This window comes from Lissotriton vulgaris, chromosome 8 (genome assembly GCF_964263255.1).
Source record: "Lissotriton vulgaris chromosome 8, aLisVul1.2, whole genome shotgun sequence".
Taxonomy (NCBI): Eukaryota; Metazoa; Chordata; class Amphibia; order Caudata; family Salamandridae; genus Lissotriton; species Lissotriton vulgaris.
This window is the reverse complement of record NC_141696.1, coordinates 1,305,203,961-1,305,220,932: the sequence shown is the minus strand read 5'-3', so window position 1 is coordinate 1,305,220,932 and position 16,972 is coordinate 1,305,203,961. Positions and strand designations below refer to the sequence as shown.

Genomic DNA, 16,972 nt, shown 5'->3' with positions numbered 1-16,972 from the left:
GTAATGACAGTCCGTTTTGTCTGTCATTTCCAACAAAATCTTCTTCCACCACACTGGGTAGTGTGTGTGATTGATTGCTTGATTTTATTAATTTTTAAGCACTAACAAATGCCATAGGGCGTCCTGGCGCTACTGAAAAAACAAACAGATGAAATAATAAACAGGAGACAAAACAGGAATACTAATCATGCCTGAAAAGCCAAGTCTGGAAGTCCTTCCTAAACTTAAATGAAGAGGGGGCCATTTCTACCTCCAACGGTAACTGATTCCTGTTCCAGGCCATGCAACACACGAGGCGTCTACCTCCCCAAGTGGCAAGTCTGTAGGTGGGCGCTACCAGATATCTTGCTGAGCATGAGCAAAGATTTCTTCCTGGGTGGTTCCATCTAAATCCATCTTTGAGAAAAGCAGTGCCAAGGCCATGGAGAGCTTTATAGGCTGTGCAGAGGCCTTTAAAGACAATCTGTTGTTTTTCCGGGAGCCAGTGCAGTTTGTTTATGGCTTGGGAGGCTTACCTGTATCTATGGACCTTCATCCGCATACGAGTTGCCGCATTTTGTAGGCCTTGAAGTTTATTCAATGATTTCCTTGGTAGATTCTGGTACAGACTGTTACAATAGTCCATTCTAGATAGAACTAGAGCAATAATAACAGTCTTTAATAGATCGACAGGAAGAACTGAGCGATTCTTCTTGACTGAATGCAGTGCGAAGAGGGAGGCCGACGTAACTCTATTCACTTGTGCCTTGTAAGATAATCGGTTTTTTATCAAGACACCCAGGTTTTTTACCTTCTGGGTTTGCGAAGGTAAAGTGCTGAGTTCCTCATGCCACAATGTTCTGTGTCCAGAATGTTGGGTTATTGCCAAACAAAATAAAATATTTGATTAATTAAGTTTTAACGAATTTTGATACATCCACCGACCCACAGCATTCATACAGGTATAGAAGGTCTTATCCGCCTCTGTGCTCTTATCCACTAGGGAGACCACTATTTGGGTGTTGTCAGTGTAGTAGACTAAAGACATCCCAAAGACATCCCAAAGGATTTGATTAATGCTGCTGGGGGGGAGCGAACGTACAAATTGAGCAGCGTTGGGCTCCGAGATGAGCCCTGAAGTACCCCATACGTCCACATGAAGGGTTCCGATTTAAAGCTCCCTATAGGAGACTGATTGATTCCGGTGAGTTAGAATTTATCCCCAAAAATTTATGGGAGCACCCTGAATCCCCAGGCTCTATAACCGAGAGATCAGATGGTAATGGTTAACTGTGTCAAAAGCTGAAGATAGACCTAACAGTTTGATGGTGGCCACCATCACAGTGTCAGCTGTTGCCCCCTGGCATCCTTTCTGCTGTAGAGTCTTAGAGAGTGACCTGTATGCATGCGTCACAATGCATATATCTTAAGTGTAGATCTAGCAGGCCACAGACTGTTGTCTCAATTATTTGCCCTGTGACCCTGACTTATTCGATAATTGGACATAACAAAACAATACCCTTGTGCTGTTCGTACAAGTGGAGCGATGCACTCTTCCACCACTCACCAGGTCCACCACTTACCAGATCACAATAATCTGTTGGCCAGTGGTAAAAACTGTGAACTAGGAATGACGTCGGCAGATCGAAGTGGACATCTAAAGGCTGGGCAAGATTAGTAATAATCTGTCTTAAAGATATTGCATATAACCTTAACATTGAAAAGGATATTACTTAAAACTACCTCTATGTAACACAGAGAAAATGTAAATAGGTGTGTACATGTTTATTTTGCCCGTCGCTTAGATGTAGTTAACTTTGCAGTGCTCTACCATGTGAGCTCCTTCACCCTATGTTCTATGTTAGGTGCATAGGCTGTCCACCCAGTCATTTCCCTTTCTAGCATTAATGAGGCAGCCTCCGGCATGTCTACCATACCTTCTGCTGGTTAATACTGTACTCAATTGGAAGCATTCTGTCACTGAAATATTCCATTCAGGTGGATAGCGATAATGAGCCAGATGCCCTCCAGCAGATATGTGGTGTTAAAATGCACTCTTGAAACCGCTGTTGACTGCTGCTGAAGGAAAACTCTATTTTCTCCATTCACAACTACTAGATGTTGCAATCAATAAAGCACACATCTCTACCGGAAGCAGTATATCTGTGGTGAGAGTCTCCACGTTCTGGTATTCTAAAAAACCTGGCAGTGGGTCTTGAAGTAGAGTGAGAACCATTTGTGATTGTTTGGTGCGTTAGCTGACCCTTTAATGCGAGTCTGCAACTTGTGCATCTTGGCCTGCTAGTAGTGCCATTGAGAGCTTTTGCACCATTTTTAATTTCACCCAACTGCTCAGTGTTTTTTGCATGCCAACAATAATAACCTATTATAGGTTTCAATAGCTTAGGTTCATGGCTCTGAGAACAGCCATGGAGGCAAGTACAGTGTGGGGCTTCCTGAAGTGATTTCCTGTGTGCTGTTCAATATTGCTGTACATCTTGTCACTGAATATCCTTTGCTTTATTTAAAATGGTAAACACAAAGAGATGATGGACGGAGTGCTGAGACTTTCCAGACACTCGCCCCCAGTCAAAGATCTGGGTTGAATCGATCCTTGTTCTTTAGCTCACTTTGTCACCCCAGATTGGGCCCAGCCATATGCAAATCAGTCTTGACCCTGTGCCTCGTGGGAACAGTCCAGCCCGAACTCGGTCCTGTGCTCCCCATGCCACTGGAGTCAAGCTAGCCTGGCTGATGAACCAGTCCTAGGAGGCTTGTTTCCAGTCCAGGGAGGACCTGGCCTAGCAGTTCGGGCTGGACTGTTCCTATTGGGCGCAGGGTCAAGAATGATTTGCATATGGCTGGGTTCAAACTGGAATGGCGTGTGGAGCAAAAAACGACGGATTTAGGCCCAGATCTTTGTAGTGGGGTGACTGTATGACATTCTTCTGCATTCTGTCCATCAATTGTTCTTTTTGTATTTAAAATTGTTTTCAGAAATGGTCTGTTGTATTTTTTGTTTACTTCCACTTGGAAATTTATTGAGAGGAAGGTCTTTAAAAGAAAGCAGCTGCAATCAGTGGTATTCAATAAACATACGTTTGTTTCTTCTCTAATAGGAAGTAGTCATAGTAAGCGCTGTACGGACACCAATAGGATCTTTTCAAGGAAGCCTTTCATCTTTTCAAGCAACGCAACTCGGTTCTGTTGCGATTAAAGCAGCAATTGAAAGAGCAGGTATGAGTATGATTTTAGACTTTTATTGTCCACAAGATGAAAGTGTTTGCTTGATTTTGTTGTTCTTTATTTGTCCTGTGACTGAATTATGATCAAAAGGACACCATAGTTTATCTCTGCTAAATGAAGAAGTATAATCATACAACTAGAGTAACCAGAAGACCAGTTATATTCAAATCAAATTAGTCCAGCTACAAAAGTACCATACTTTTGTCGCCATTTCAGTAAGCCTTTTCAGCTTTGAGCTCACCCACATATGATTTTACCTTTGAATGGTCGATCACACAAATTACCAATTTCATCCAATGCACAGTGCAGATTTATCCATTTTAGATTTAAGCTTATAAGGGGCTATATTGTTCCAGTCCTGAAGGGGCTTTTGATTATTTGGTTACTTAGACATTTGAAGTTTTTAAAATATCAAAAGGAATCAAGCAGTGATCTTTCTGAGATTATTCTGGGAGATCTCACTTTGCACAGTCACAGGAATGAAATATAAGTTCCAAAGTATGTTCCACTGCTTGGTTGAACCCTCCTGTTCCCTGCTTATATAGTAAAATATTCTCAGTTAATCTGAAGACTAGATGGGCAGCAGATATTTCAACTCTTATATTAAAATCTCCACTGAACGATAAGTGTTCATATTTGTCTAAATGCTGTGCTACAAGGTCATCCGACCATGTAGAATAATCTATAACTCGTCATTGCATTACCTTTAACTCCTTCAGTGGACAGTCATAATGCCTTTGCAACTTTGAATTGCTTGCATGTTTTTAGGGGTTTTTTATAACCATTTTATTGATTTTGTGAGAGACCAACAAGAAATAACAATACCAGCTGTTTGTACATTTAGTAGTGCAAGGCAAAGACGAGAGAGCAGTACACCAGCATACATGAGCTGATAGGCAAGGCAAAAACTGTGTCGCACCCATTCCAGTCCTCGGTTGCACATTGAAAATATCAGTCTTCTACCACCCATTTGACCCACATTTTACGTTGCTTGCATGTTTTATTAGATATCACAATAGCATTTACTCTTAATGAGAACTGGGGCCGTATTATATATACGGTTCCCTTTCCCTGTTTGTGCCACGGTGCATCTTTCAAGAGGTGCGCCAGGCACCAACAGAGAAAGTGCAGTGTATTATTCAGAATGCGCTGCACTCAGGATAGTCGCGAACACGCGCTGCCCTGGTGGCAGCACATTGAAGTGAAATATGGAGCAGCTGCAGTGACTGCACCCGCCTTCGGGTGGATATCTGGGAGGTCCATCCTGTGTGCCTCCTAAAAGCCTGTTTGCTTTTGCCCTCACGTTGGCAATTTGGCAATGGAGGCACAGGGTCAAGGCTGATTTGCATATGGCCATGTCTGAACTGGGGTGGTGTGGAGTGCAAAAAAAGATGGATTTAGGCCCAGATCTCTGTACTGGGGTGAGTGTATGACATTGTTCTGCATTCTGTCCATCGCCTGTTGTTTTTGCATTTGTCACCCCGAGTGGGATGGGTATTCTCAGACGTGAGTCCCATGCTCTCCACACCACTGGAGTCAAGCTATTCTGGCTGAAGACGGATGATAGCCAGAAACCGGTCCTAGGATGCTTGATTCCGGTCCAGGAGAGACATGGCTTGGCAGTTCGGGCTGGACTGTTCCCATGAGGCACAGGGTCAAGGCTGATTTGCATATGGCCATGTCTGAACTGGGGTGGTGTGGAGTTCAAAAAAACGATGGATTTAGGCCCAGATTTCTGTACTGGGGTGAATGACATTGTTCTGCATTCTGTCCATCAACTGTTGTTTTTGCAATGGAGCAGAGGCAGTCATTTCCTTATTTGCATGGGGCCACGCCCCCATGCAAATGACAGAACTCCCTTTTATGATTGCGCTGGTGCTGTATGTGCGCTGGCGCTATCAGTATTACAGAAGGGGAAGCGTAAGCGTCTGCGGCCCCTTCTGTAATACCATTGTGTCCCGGGGTGCACAAAGCGGTCGTGTCCACCTCAGGGCTCAATGTATAATATGACCCAGCAGCATCAGTAGAGGCTCTTTTCGTGGGTGGCATTCAATTGTTTTCTTTTTTACTTTCATTAAAACATATGTTTATTGATCCTTTATTACAATATCATAACCGGTTATCAGTTCAAGTGTATTTCCTAACCTAGGTTCTTTAGGGGTGTCTGCTACTGACATCACCATCCCTGTCTTGAGAACCCCTTTAAGAACAGATTGTAACTTCAATGTGTCCCCCCTCCCTTCTCCCCTCTTGCGAGTCCACATCATTAGATAAAGGACTGATATATATGACATGGAGCTCTATATGTGTCAGCTAGCAAAAGATTGGTATGGGGGTTTGTGCGGTGTCGGGCTAGGATGTAGGTCTGTGAGGATTAGGTCTGTGAGGATTATAGAGTTGTCTCATCTGTAGCCGGTGGTTCTACGTTACAGGGTCTTACTCCACCAGGTCTCATCCGGCCCCCCCCCCCCACCTCCCCTCCGGGCCCCCCAGAGCCGGTTGTATTCGGTCATGCAGTATGGTCTCCCATGCCCTGGCAACTTCCATGTTTCTCAGCCCTCGCTTGGCCTCCCTCATCAGGATTCATCCTTTGCATCCTGCCCATTTTAGGAGCTCTGCTTTCCAGGTGGTTGTTTTAGGACCTCTTGGTGACTTCCAATGTCTGGTTATTTCCCAATTCGCTAATATGAACCCCAGATCTTGGAAGCTGTTAGTGACCTTATTTTTGGCTGTATGAGGGCAAGGGTGTCATAGAATTGTTTTCTTCAAGGTACTGGGGGCAAAAGATAAATATTGGATCTTTACGACCTGAACCATGTGGAGTTTTTCACATGTTGACTATGGCCCCCGTTTTAGTTGTGATACATTTGTTGTTATATTTATTTTAACCAAATAAAGAATGTATCTTATCTAGCGGTGATAATAGAAAAATGATTAAATACCTCATTAGATCTTGTGGATGTTTACTGCCACATTGTCATCAAGAGAAAAGTATCATTGATATTTGAATTTCTTTATAGGAAGGACACAATCATCATCATTCCAGAGGTCTTCCCCTAGGCTCCACCAGATTTTGGCTACCTAATCTCTATAGGAAACCTAACAAATGTGTTTTTAGGTTTCGCGCCTAGCGTAACATTGCGCAGCAGTGTTCGAGCAGCGAGAGTCCTTTTGACCGAGTTTCAGAAATGGACCCTGGAAATGAACACGCTTGTGCGTGTGTTTTTACTTTTGCGGCCTGCTATTTGCCTTTCCCTGCGTGTTCGTTTTGAAGGTAGCACACAATAGGCCAGAGGCGGGCGCATAGCTCCGCCCCTGGCCTATTGGTGTCTATTACGCGCATTTTCTGCCATATGGTTTCAATTATCGTGCCCAGACACGGGCGCGATAATTGAAAGCATAAGGCGCGCGCGCACCACTCGCGGCTTTGTTTTTCCCAAAAGCCCTTGTGACACTGAGGATTACAAATGAAGGGTCCCCTGCCGACTCCTTGGGACTTTAGAAGATGTAGAGCCCGGAGTGCCCACGTACACCTGGTGAGGCTTTCAACACCCTCCCCGCCCGATATCTCGCGACCTCAATGGGTGCAACAGATCGCACACCCGGTGCCTCGCGCCCTCTGCACGGGGGCACGCATATTGTGTTAACGAGGCAATGTTTGGCTCATGCACGTGATGTGGTGTTGGTTTCATGCACAATGTGTTCATGCTGCTGATGGTATGCGGTGAATAGACGCTGGCTTCATGGGGCGTTGATGAATTGATGATGCGATGTTTGGTCTTTGATTATTTTCCTTGTTAAAATGTTTCTATCTGAGAGAACTTGCTTTTAAAGAGATTATGGCCAGTAGAAGGCTCTGTGTTTGTAACGAGGTAAAAGCAGGATCTACCACCCGTCTTAGAAGGGCTCGGAGGACCTGGTGAACATGGCAGAGAGCAGGGGTCCGCGGCACCCCTCCCAGAATCACACACGGCTCCGTTTAGCTACAGGAGAGTACTGTGCGAGTCCAGTTATCAGTCAGTCATTCCTTCAACTAGGCCGCATGGAGCTCCCCAAGGATGAGAAAGACACATTGACCCCATCAGATATCTGGAGGGCTAGATCCTCTACAGCATTGAGTGGTTTGAGCAGTGACAGGGTGCACCAGTTATTTGTAAATACAGCGTGGGCACCTTCATCCTGAAGAGTTTAAAGTATCTTCAATACTGTTTCCTGAAGTAAGGGCCATGTGGTGTAGACCCAGCCCCTGAATGTCTCACAGAGTCATTATTGAAGGGTTTGTTAATGGCCGGCTCGGGTTTTATTTATGTCAGAGATACTCACTAGGTTTGAGCGGGAAAGCACTAGTGCCAGTGATGACGGTCTAACGTTGGTGCTTCCCCTGAGTCTCTGACGAGACGAAGAGCTGGGCCGTGGCGTTGACCGGGAAAAGATGTCCCGGCGTTACACGTGCTGAGCCAGACCCTTCCATCATTGCATGGCCGAGGATTATGTTGCTGGCATTTGATCCCCCATTGCTGCCCCCATTCTATTAAAACATACATTCACAACACTTGGAGGAAAGGTTCGAACAAAAGTGCGGAGGCTGCCTCTTTCGGGCATATTTTTATCCTGCCTTTTCCACCACAGTGGTTTTGTGCTCGGTTCTGTGGCTTATGTATGTCCGCCTTCAAGTAATATCCACTGACGTACACCCCTCTCGGGGGATGCGAGCACATAGCTGATGAGCTCTGTGCTCCTCTGCATGATGGCACCTGGCTGCTCCCAAGCGGGGTTTGCACAGAGTGCCGCAGGGTGCAGAGGCCGAAGTCCAGCGACCCTCTTCCACACGGCTTTTAGCCTTCAGTACTTTGTATCTAACCCATACTAATGATCAAAAAAAGCCAACTACATGTCCCAGAATGCAACATTCTGCTGGCTGAAAAGTCAGATCGGGCCTTCAGTCACCAATAATATGGTAGCTGTGGGAAGGTGGGATGGGGAGTATTTTGGTTGCAACGAGGGCTCCAGGTTTTATGATATTTATGTTTAACATTTCCATCTGTATTTATCCATACATATTTTTGGGACCTCCAGGCTGTGCAGACAAGGGAGAGGACCCTGTTCATCCTTAGCAGTAGATCTGTAGGCTTGCTTCTCCACCATACACTCAAACACCAAAACCTGGTTGCTCCGTCTGTCACACTGAGCTCTTCCAAGGGCTCAGCTGGATCCTGAGCCCCAGGACGCCCAATGGCTAGCAGCCGTCCTTTATAACACCCTTTTCGATCTCTCAGTAATGTGATGTAAACAAGAGATAAGGGCCATTACCTGAACTTTTATATTGAGTTGAAAGTATGCCGATCACACACTGGAATTAATTTACGATTATGCCCGTTCCCATATGCAGGAGTACGATCATTCTCACATTAAATAGGAAAACCAGAACCATCCTAGAACGGGCGATTGCAGAGTTGCCCGGTGGACCGATGTCATCCGTGATGTGTTCATCCAGTTCTGACTTTTTAACCAATTGTAAATTGCATGTTTTGCTTTTATCGTTGTACGCATAAGATAAAACTCCCAGCATGCAAAGCGATGACTGTTCGAACAGCAGATTTGGGTGTATTCATGTTCAAGACATGAACCAATTGGATTAGTGTTGCACATATCTTTGGGTGCAGGACGATATCCCCTACCCATCAGTTGCCAGAATGGGAAGAATTCTAACTGATACTGTATGCCAAACCCATCCTCTTGGCCCACTGCCCTGCTTGCTAATGCCTCATGATCTCCAGCTTTATCCATCCTTGTTAAGTGCTGTTAAACCGGGTCCACCTCTGGTTAATATACATTTATCTAGCTTTTTGTGCTTTCTGCTCTGGCACCCTGGTTTTTAGGTCCCGCCTGGGCAGCCTAGTAGGCTTAGTAGTCCCTCCTTAGTACCGCCTTGTCTCATTTTGTAACCTCCCGTGGTGACACCCCCTGTTACATGTGTTGTTACTCTGTAGGCTTTAATTACAGCCTCCGAGCACTATTTTCTCTAATAGCTTTGTCCTGCCTGTTGCAGGCAGGACACACTCTCTCCTAACGCTTTTTAAAACATTTTTAAAGCAAGGCGCCAAACGCATTTGCAATTCAATAGGTTTCGCATTTGCGAGAGTTTGAGCTACTGGCATTGTAAATTACAATGCCTTGTATTTATCTGTTTTAAAAACAGCACATAAATAAAAGGCATTGTTATTTACAATGCAAATAGCTCAAACTCTCGTAAATGTGAGACCTTTTGCATTGCAAATGCTTGTTTATAATACTCTCCAGTCTATGCCTTGGTGGTAAAAGAAATCCCAGCTTTGACAATTCCACGGTTTGCCGTACCTCCCTTTTGATGCTTTTTTATTCCTTTGAAAGAGTGACAGCTGTACAAAATACTAGGCCACCATTTCAACTCCATATTAGGTGTTGTTGCAAAGCAAACGCTGGATTAAAAAAAAAAATCTTTTAACTTTACTTGCCCAGACTTAAAACTCTATCAGGTGAATCTGTTAGAGCCACTTTGTCATACATCATGCAATATAACAGTAAAAGAGGTTGTGTAATCCTGTGTAGCAGGGTCAATTTGTTCAGATAACTAGTAGATTAATTACATTTTTAGATGTATTACTAAAGATTAAGTTGACAGGGCTGCATTGGATATTCTGTCCCGTTGTAAACAAGTGTTCGAACATATAAACTCAAGCTGTTGAGGTTTTATTGTTTTTTTCTGTAAATCTCAGTCATTTGGTATTTAACTCTCTGTCCTGTTTATGTTGTAAGGTTCTTCCTATGGGCTTTATAAATTACATTTTACTTTTTGTACTAGGATGACTCCAATTGTGTTACTTTAATATCGTGTTGAGGATGGGGTGTTTTGAAAGTGTAGAAAGGGGTTGGCCCTAAATTACATTTTTCTAAGTAGGAATAGAAGGTGGGTTGTGTAAAGTGGAAGTTCTAATTGTTGTATACTTTTGATAAATCAACCATAACATTCTGTTACTATCAACTCCTCAGCTCTAGCTTCTGTCTCGTAGCTCCCAAGACTTTAGTATCATGGCCTTGAAATCACTTGACTCCTCTTCCTTTCCTGTAAAAAGACCATCTTCAGCAGCAGCATCATCTGGCCTCCATTGGGATCAACTCGGAGAACCTCATTGGAAGACCATTAGGATCTTAAACCACATCAGACAGATTGTTTGGTCGACTCTGAAGACCAGCCTAGTTCAACCTTGAATGAGGTCAAAGCAAAATCTTCAGTTGTTTCTGAAACTTGAAATGGTTGAAAAACTTTGCAACACTGTTAGTGACATTCCAGAATCACGCGGCCACCACTTCACAGACCCTGCGACCAGTGGCAGATTTCTAATTTGTATCAAACCTGAAGGGGGTGCATAGCTAATGAGCAGAATACTAGCTTGCATGGTAGTAGGTAAAAATTTCCGAGCTGAAACAAAGGCCCTGGTGATAAACAGCACAATGAGTGATAATGTACTTTGAAACATACACTTTACCACTGCGAGAGTGCACTTTCTTAAAATCTTTAAATTGAAGTTCCAAGGAAACACTCCGTGCTGATGGAGTGGGGGATTTCATTGTGGCTACTGAACTATTTTGCTCAGTGAAATTAGTATGTGTGGTCCTGGGGTTGCTTGAGGCAGGTTTATGTACCGTGATGTAATTCGAAATGCATTTCCTCTGCATTTGAGCTGCATCTGTGTAGGTGAGCACAGCTCCTGAAGCAGATGTGTGAATCAGCATGCATCACCAACCTCAACATGAAAAGCAGCTCTTGGCAAGTGGGCAGGAGCAGAAGACCTGGTCATGGCTGGACACGTCACAGGAGTCTGAATGGAACGAAATGCGTTTCAAGTTAAGCGACTACATCCCCCATACGTGGGTGTATCCCAGTAGTTGAGTCCACTTGCAGAAAGGCGGGTAAGGTTGAGGTTACTCCGGGGGAGGGTGGGCTGTCGGTGGGTAACAGGACGAGGGTGGTTGAAGTGGAGCACATGGGGATAAAATGCAGAGTTACCACTCTTATCACATCGTCGTTTACCTAAAAAAAAGTAATAACATTTATTAAAAACAGGTTTAAGAGTCTAAGGTTTTCTTCAATCTCCCGCTTATTTTTTTTGTCAGTAGATGGGGCTCCACTTAAGTTTTATGTTTAAAAACCTAGAACTAGTCAGGGGTTTGTTAGTTTAGAGTTAGCAGAGACCACACTGTTCTTTACCGGAGCGCCATTTAATTCAAAGTTTGTTGAAGACCTGAGCTCAAAGCAAAATACACGTTTAGAACCGAATATTCTGCTATCTTGGGCCACGTCTGTTTTCTAGATTGTGAAATGTCGTGCTGATTGTTGTGTCTCCTTTCATAATCAGTTGTCACTTTGCCCCCCTGCAGGCATTCCGAAAGAAGAAGTTAAAGAAGTGTACATGGGCAATGTCCTACAGGCAGGAGAAGGGCAGGCCCCAGCCAGACAAGCCTTACTGGGCGCAGGTATGTGTCACTCATTGTATGTGGTGTGGCTCGATGCAGTGTTTGCCTTGGTTGAAGATGCACTGCTATTTGTCTTTCCTTTGTCTGCTGAAACTAGGTTAAAGGGCATTCTCTCCCTCTCTTAACTTAACCACTTGACACAGTGAATGCTCTGACTTCAGCCGGCCATAAAATAACAAGCATTGGTCATGCCAATAGGCCTGATCTTTGCATGGCAATTGTGTTTATCCCTTTTATGTATTATTTTTTACCTATTTTGTTTTGATAGTAAGAAATGGTGGGCGTCAAGTCACATACTTATTGGCTTTGCCAGATCTTTTATAGATCAGCAGTGAGTAAATAAAGATCAATTGTTATTAGAAAATAATATTTTTTTTCAAAAAATGAGGGTTAGGCCTGTGAATGATGAGAGCTAAATTCAGGTAGTGCTCTTATTATATTGTAAAAATAGGATAGAAATCCAGAGAGCAGATGGACCTGCTGCAGTAACAGTAAGTTAATGAGGGGTAGAGAGACAAGAAAGGGGCCCTGGCTGACTGTAATTGAGATACATATTTGAGTCGAAAGGCCCATAGTGGTTGAAGCATCATATTTGTGAACTGGAAAGCGATGACAACCTGGGTCTAAATTAAGTCTGCCTAAGTTCAACGGGGCACGAGAAGAATAATTTATTCTTATTTCCTGCTTGCATCTTACCTTGCAATATCGGTACCTTTCTGAGAAGCAGTCGTACGCTGTCAGTAAACATTGTGCATTTCTTTTCATTAATCAAAGTATTTCAACACAGTATAGCATCTGTGCTGAGGGCTGGACAGCACTTTATCACAAACTAGGGGTCGTATTACACAAAGTGCCCCGGTAGTGCAATGGGCATTTGTGTTGTGTATCCAATGCACGAGTCAGCGCGAGTATATGCTCAGCGCGAGTATTTGCTCGCACACTCATTCACATAGACTCGTGCCGACTCGTGCCAGTGTTTTCATTCAAGCATATGTCTCGAGTTATATTATTGTTTGATTGTGCATCACTCGCGACCATGTACAGTTTGTTGTTAATGTATTCTATGCTGCAACTGTAATGTGGAGTCAGTTACCGCTAACCTCTTGGAGACTTGAGTTGTATGCAGGGAGTGCTTCTTTATGTACAAATAAACTTATTCCTTCATCAATTACCTGTGGATATTTACTCTACAATTTGCGCCTGCTATGTTCGCTTCTGAGTACTGTGGTCTTACAGAAGGGGCCACAGACGCTTGTGCTGCTCCTTCTTTAATAAAGATAGCACTGACGCACATGTAGTGCCTGCACTATCTTTAGAGGGTATCCCCTCATTGGCGTGGGGGGTGGCCCCATTGCAAATTAGGAAATCACTTTGCCTCTGCGCCTGCACCGTATTCTGGAGGCGGGTGCAGAGGCAAACAGGCCTTTAGAAGGCACGCTAAGTGTGCCTCCTAAGGGCAGCACTTTAGAGGGGGAAAAAGGGGGACCCATGGCCCCCAGGCATCCCAGTGAAGGGGTGCAGTCACACACTGCACCCGCCTGCAATGGGATCTCTCTCCCCTCTTGAAAGTGCAGACAGGTTGCCCCTACACAGTATTTGGCAGTAATATGGCACACATTCCCCGTTTGCAAAGGCCTCACCCATTTAAAGGTGCACCATGGCGCAAACGGGGAAGGTGCGCAGTGTAAGTAATATGGCCTCTGGAGCTCTAAGACAAATAGGGTGCTTTTTTCCAGTTTGCGCCACGCCGCACCTTTAACTAGGTGCGCCATGTGCAAACAGGGAAAGTGTGCTCTGTTATGAAGAATGTGGGGTAGCGCATTCAAAAGTGAAATCCAGAGCGACTGCTTCAAAGCTGCTCTGAGTTTCACTGTGCAGGCGGCAAACCGCCTGCACTTTTAAGTGATCCTCTTATTGGTGTCCTCTTGCAGGCTGTTGCAGTAAGAGACTGCACCCGCCTTCAAGGGGATGTCTATGGGGTTCATAGGACCCGCTTTCCCCCTCCAGAGGACTGCCATTATGGGACGCTCTGACAGTGTACCAACTACATTTTTTTGGGGCACTTTTTCGTGCTCCTCAAGACAGCTTCTTTGCCTTTGTGCTCACATCCATAATATGACACAGAGGTAAAGAGATTCCCTAATTTGCAGAGATCCATGTCCCCATGCACATGACGGAATACGCTCTGGAGCTAGGGCGCTATTTGTATTAAAAAAGTAATACTAAAGTGCTGGGAGGCACACAAAGGAGGAGCACATGCCCTTTGCGTCCCCGGGACACTTTCTATAATACATCCTCAGATCTGCAACATGGAGTACGGCATATTATTTAGGAGTGCTAGTGCTTTACCACTAGTCCTGTTTTTTAAGTGCCCTCTCATGCAGCTCCTGTGCGGAGAAGGTCTTAAAGTGTCCTAGGAGTGGTCAGAGATCTCTTCTGAGAAGTTCTACTACTCTCCCTATAAAATAGTTAGGGAAATAAATCCCTATCATATTACATGTATAGCAATCACACTACGTACTGTTTACAACATCAAAAGTATATCAGTTCTGCTGATAAATGCAGGCACTGTTAAAGGAAAATTATATCCAATCACTGGGATGTATTTAGTTCATTTAAAATAACATTAATCATTGCAAAAACCACAATACTTTACAGGCATGCAGGTGGAAAAATATGCGCATGCGATGCAGTGTGCTGGAAAGTGTTGAAAGTGTTTGAACACTGTGCATTGTACCCAGCTGCAGAAAGTAACCATGCTCAATGGAAGCATCATGTGAGGAAGGACGAATGGGGAAAGGAGCCCTGTAGAACGTACGGTTCTTACCTTGCTGTTCCTACCTTTTGTTGGAAAGTACAGTATTGTGGTACCTGCTGTCAACTCCTGCTCCCAGAGCTAGTGTCTGTCAACTTTCGAAAGTCCAGACAACAAAAATGTTTGTCAGGAGGCAGGGATTATGCCTAAAATAAGTCTGGACGAACAGCAGGGAGCCATACAGCCCATAGCAGAAGTCTCACCCTAGCCATTCGAATGAATTCTTTCTTAATTCCATACTGTTGGAAAATGAGTCATTAGTTGTGTGGCCTGCACAAGTTATGAACCTTCATTTGTCCTCCACTGGGAACCAAACATCCCATTGTAGTGCTTGACTTTCATAGGGTAGCGCTGCAGAGCAGTTCAAGGTCTACTCCAGAAAGGTGGTGTGGGCTAGTGATCTCCATTCACAGATACACAATGTTAACACTCAATAAATGATTGTACAGTCTGTTTCTTCTTTTGAAACAGGAGAAGTACATTATTACATGCCCACTACTGTGTACTGTGCAGCAATTGACAAATACACACTATATACACAAGCTGATGGAAATACTTCTGGATGACATTGCGTTATCATTCCTACCCTTCCCAAAGTGGGGCCTGGTACCACAACTCACATGTCTAAACATTATCTTGTCCCTAACTGCAAGTATTGAACACAACTTGAAGTAAGAGCACTTCATGCTGGCACCAAAATGAGCAGCTATCAACTTCATCATTTCAACAAGCATTTCATCATAGGAATAAATGCAAACATTACCTATAACCATGCTTGACGGCACTTAATACTGCAATAAAGCATGCACATTTTGATCACAAGTGGCTGTCAGTCTCAATATTTATATAAAGCATTCGCAAAAGAAAATGTCAATGCATGACTGGGCTGTGTACTCGTCATATGAATAATGCAATTTAACCACAGTCCCTAAAGAGCATCACCTTTATTATTATATCACTATGCAACTATAGAATTCCCCCCAAGAGGGTGTTTGCAGTATACACTTTTAATCATAATATTCAACAAAAATGCATTTCTGACATAGTCCCTAGAGGACATAATTTTCGTAAATACACATGGTCGCTTGCCACCGTTCACCACTAGATGGTGTGTCCCAACATGAAAACTCACATTGTACCACTTGAGTCCTCAAGGACTGAAACCATAATCTTTGCCCATGGAGGGCGCTGCACCCCCAGCTATAGAGCAAAAGCTCCAGCCTGGGGAGTGCTTTAAAATGCCAAGAAATACTGGGGAGGTTATTCTTCTTGAACCCCACCAAACGTAGGGTGGGGACTATGGTAATTCTTTTTGGGGGAAGGCTGTGCTGTCCTGCAGCTCTGCACTTTAGCATCGTGCTACTGGGGCCGCTACAAAGCCAAAACAAGTGATTTTATTTTGTTAAGTAATGCAGCCAAGGCCCCAGAGGACATTTTGGGGCTCTTCTCGCTTACTTTTGCTGCATTTTTGAGCAGTGGCTCTCCTTCGCTGTGGAGAGCCTCTCTGAATTTCCTTTTCAAAAGCAGCCATGCAAAGCGTTACTCTTCATGGGGTGCTTGGTCCCACCCTGGCACCCTCGTGTGCATCAACAATCATTGGAGAGCAGTGCACGGAGCCCACCCCCCACTGCCCTCACCAGCTAGCTGGGCAGCCAGCACACTGGCTCAACGCTCCGGGAGCCGGCAGCTTCACTCTGGTCTGGCCTCTCCAGTGGGCAGATGTGAGTTGTGTGGCTGGCCTTCTCCTGCCCTCAGCAAGGTCGCGGGGAAGGCGGACCACGCAGGTCAGTGTAGCGGCACTCTCCTTTCACCTCCGTTGGTATTGAGGCACAGGGATGGGTCCTGGACCCCCTCCTGCCTTTGCAGAGGGGTGCGACGGCGCTCCCTCATCATCCTCTGCTTCACGGGCCCAGGGATGTCGTCCTGGGCCCCCACCCTCCTTCACGGGGAGCGCAACATTGCTCCCTCATTACTTGACCTTCTCGGGGGCACCCCCCGGACCCTGGCCCACCCCAGGGGTAAGGCTGAAAATAGTGGCGGAGTCCCAGGCGCGTTGTTGCTGGTGCTGCAAAAAGTCAAAGGAGCATTTCAAACGGCCATAATTTAGGGCCCATTGGGACGATTTTGACCATCTTGATCTTGTTTCGCTCCTGGTGGCGACCCTATACAACCTGCTTTCTTCAGGCCTCCTGGCCTCTAAAGCAACCACTTTTGCAGAGAGCTGCTTTCATTGGCTCCTTGCACCAGCTTTACCCTTTGCTCTTCCTCTGGATTTCTCTCCTTCCTGCTCAGAAGGCAGTCTTTCTCCCCGCTGGCCCTCCGGGGGTGCAAGGGTACCAGCGTTCCTGGTCCTGGGGAACTGCCCCGCTGGTCGTGGGGTGAATCCGAGGCAGAATCTTTAGTCCAGATGACAGTGTT

At 45.0% G+C, this 16,972-nt stretch overlaps 1 protein-coding gene across 2 annotated transcripts in view; it reads left to right on the top strand.

The window, feature by feature from the left end:
* Window positions 1-16,972, top strand: part of ACAT1 (acetyl-CoA acetyltransferase 1) — a 174,814-nt gene that overhangs the window by 40,608 nt on the left and 117,234 nt on the right. For both annotated transcript variants that reach the window (XR_015299355.1, XM_086935236.1), the window contains exons 3-4: window positions 3,099-3,216; window positions 11,644-11,739. Coding sequence is in view for 1 of the 2 variants with exons in the window: in XM_086935236.1 (XP_086791362.1) it covers window positions 3,099-3,216; window positions 11,644-11,739 (214 nt within the window). In the remaining variant the exon portion in view is untranslated. The remainder of the gene's footprint in view (window positions 1-3,098; window positions 3,217-11,643; window positions 11,740-16,972) is intronic.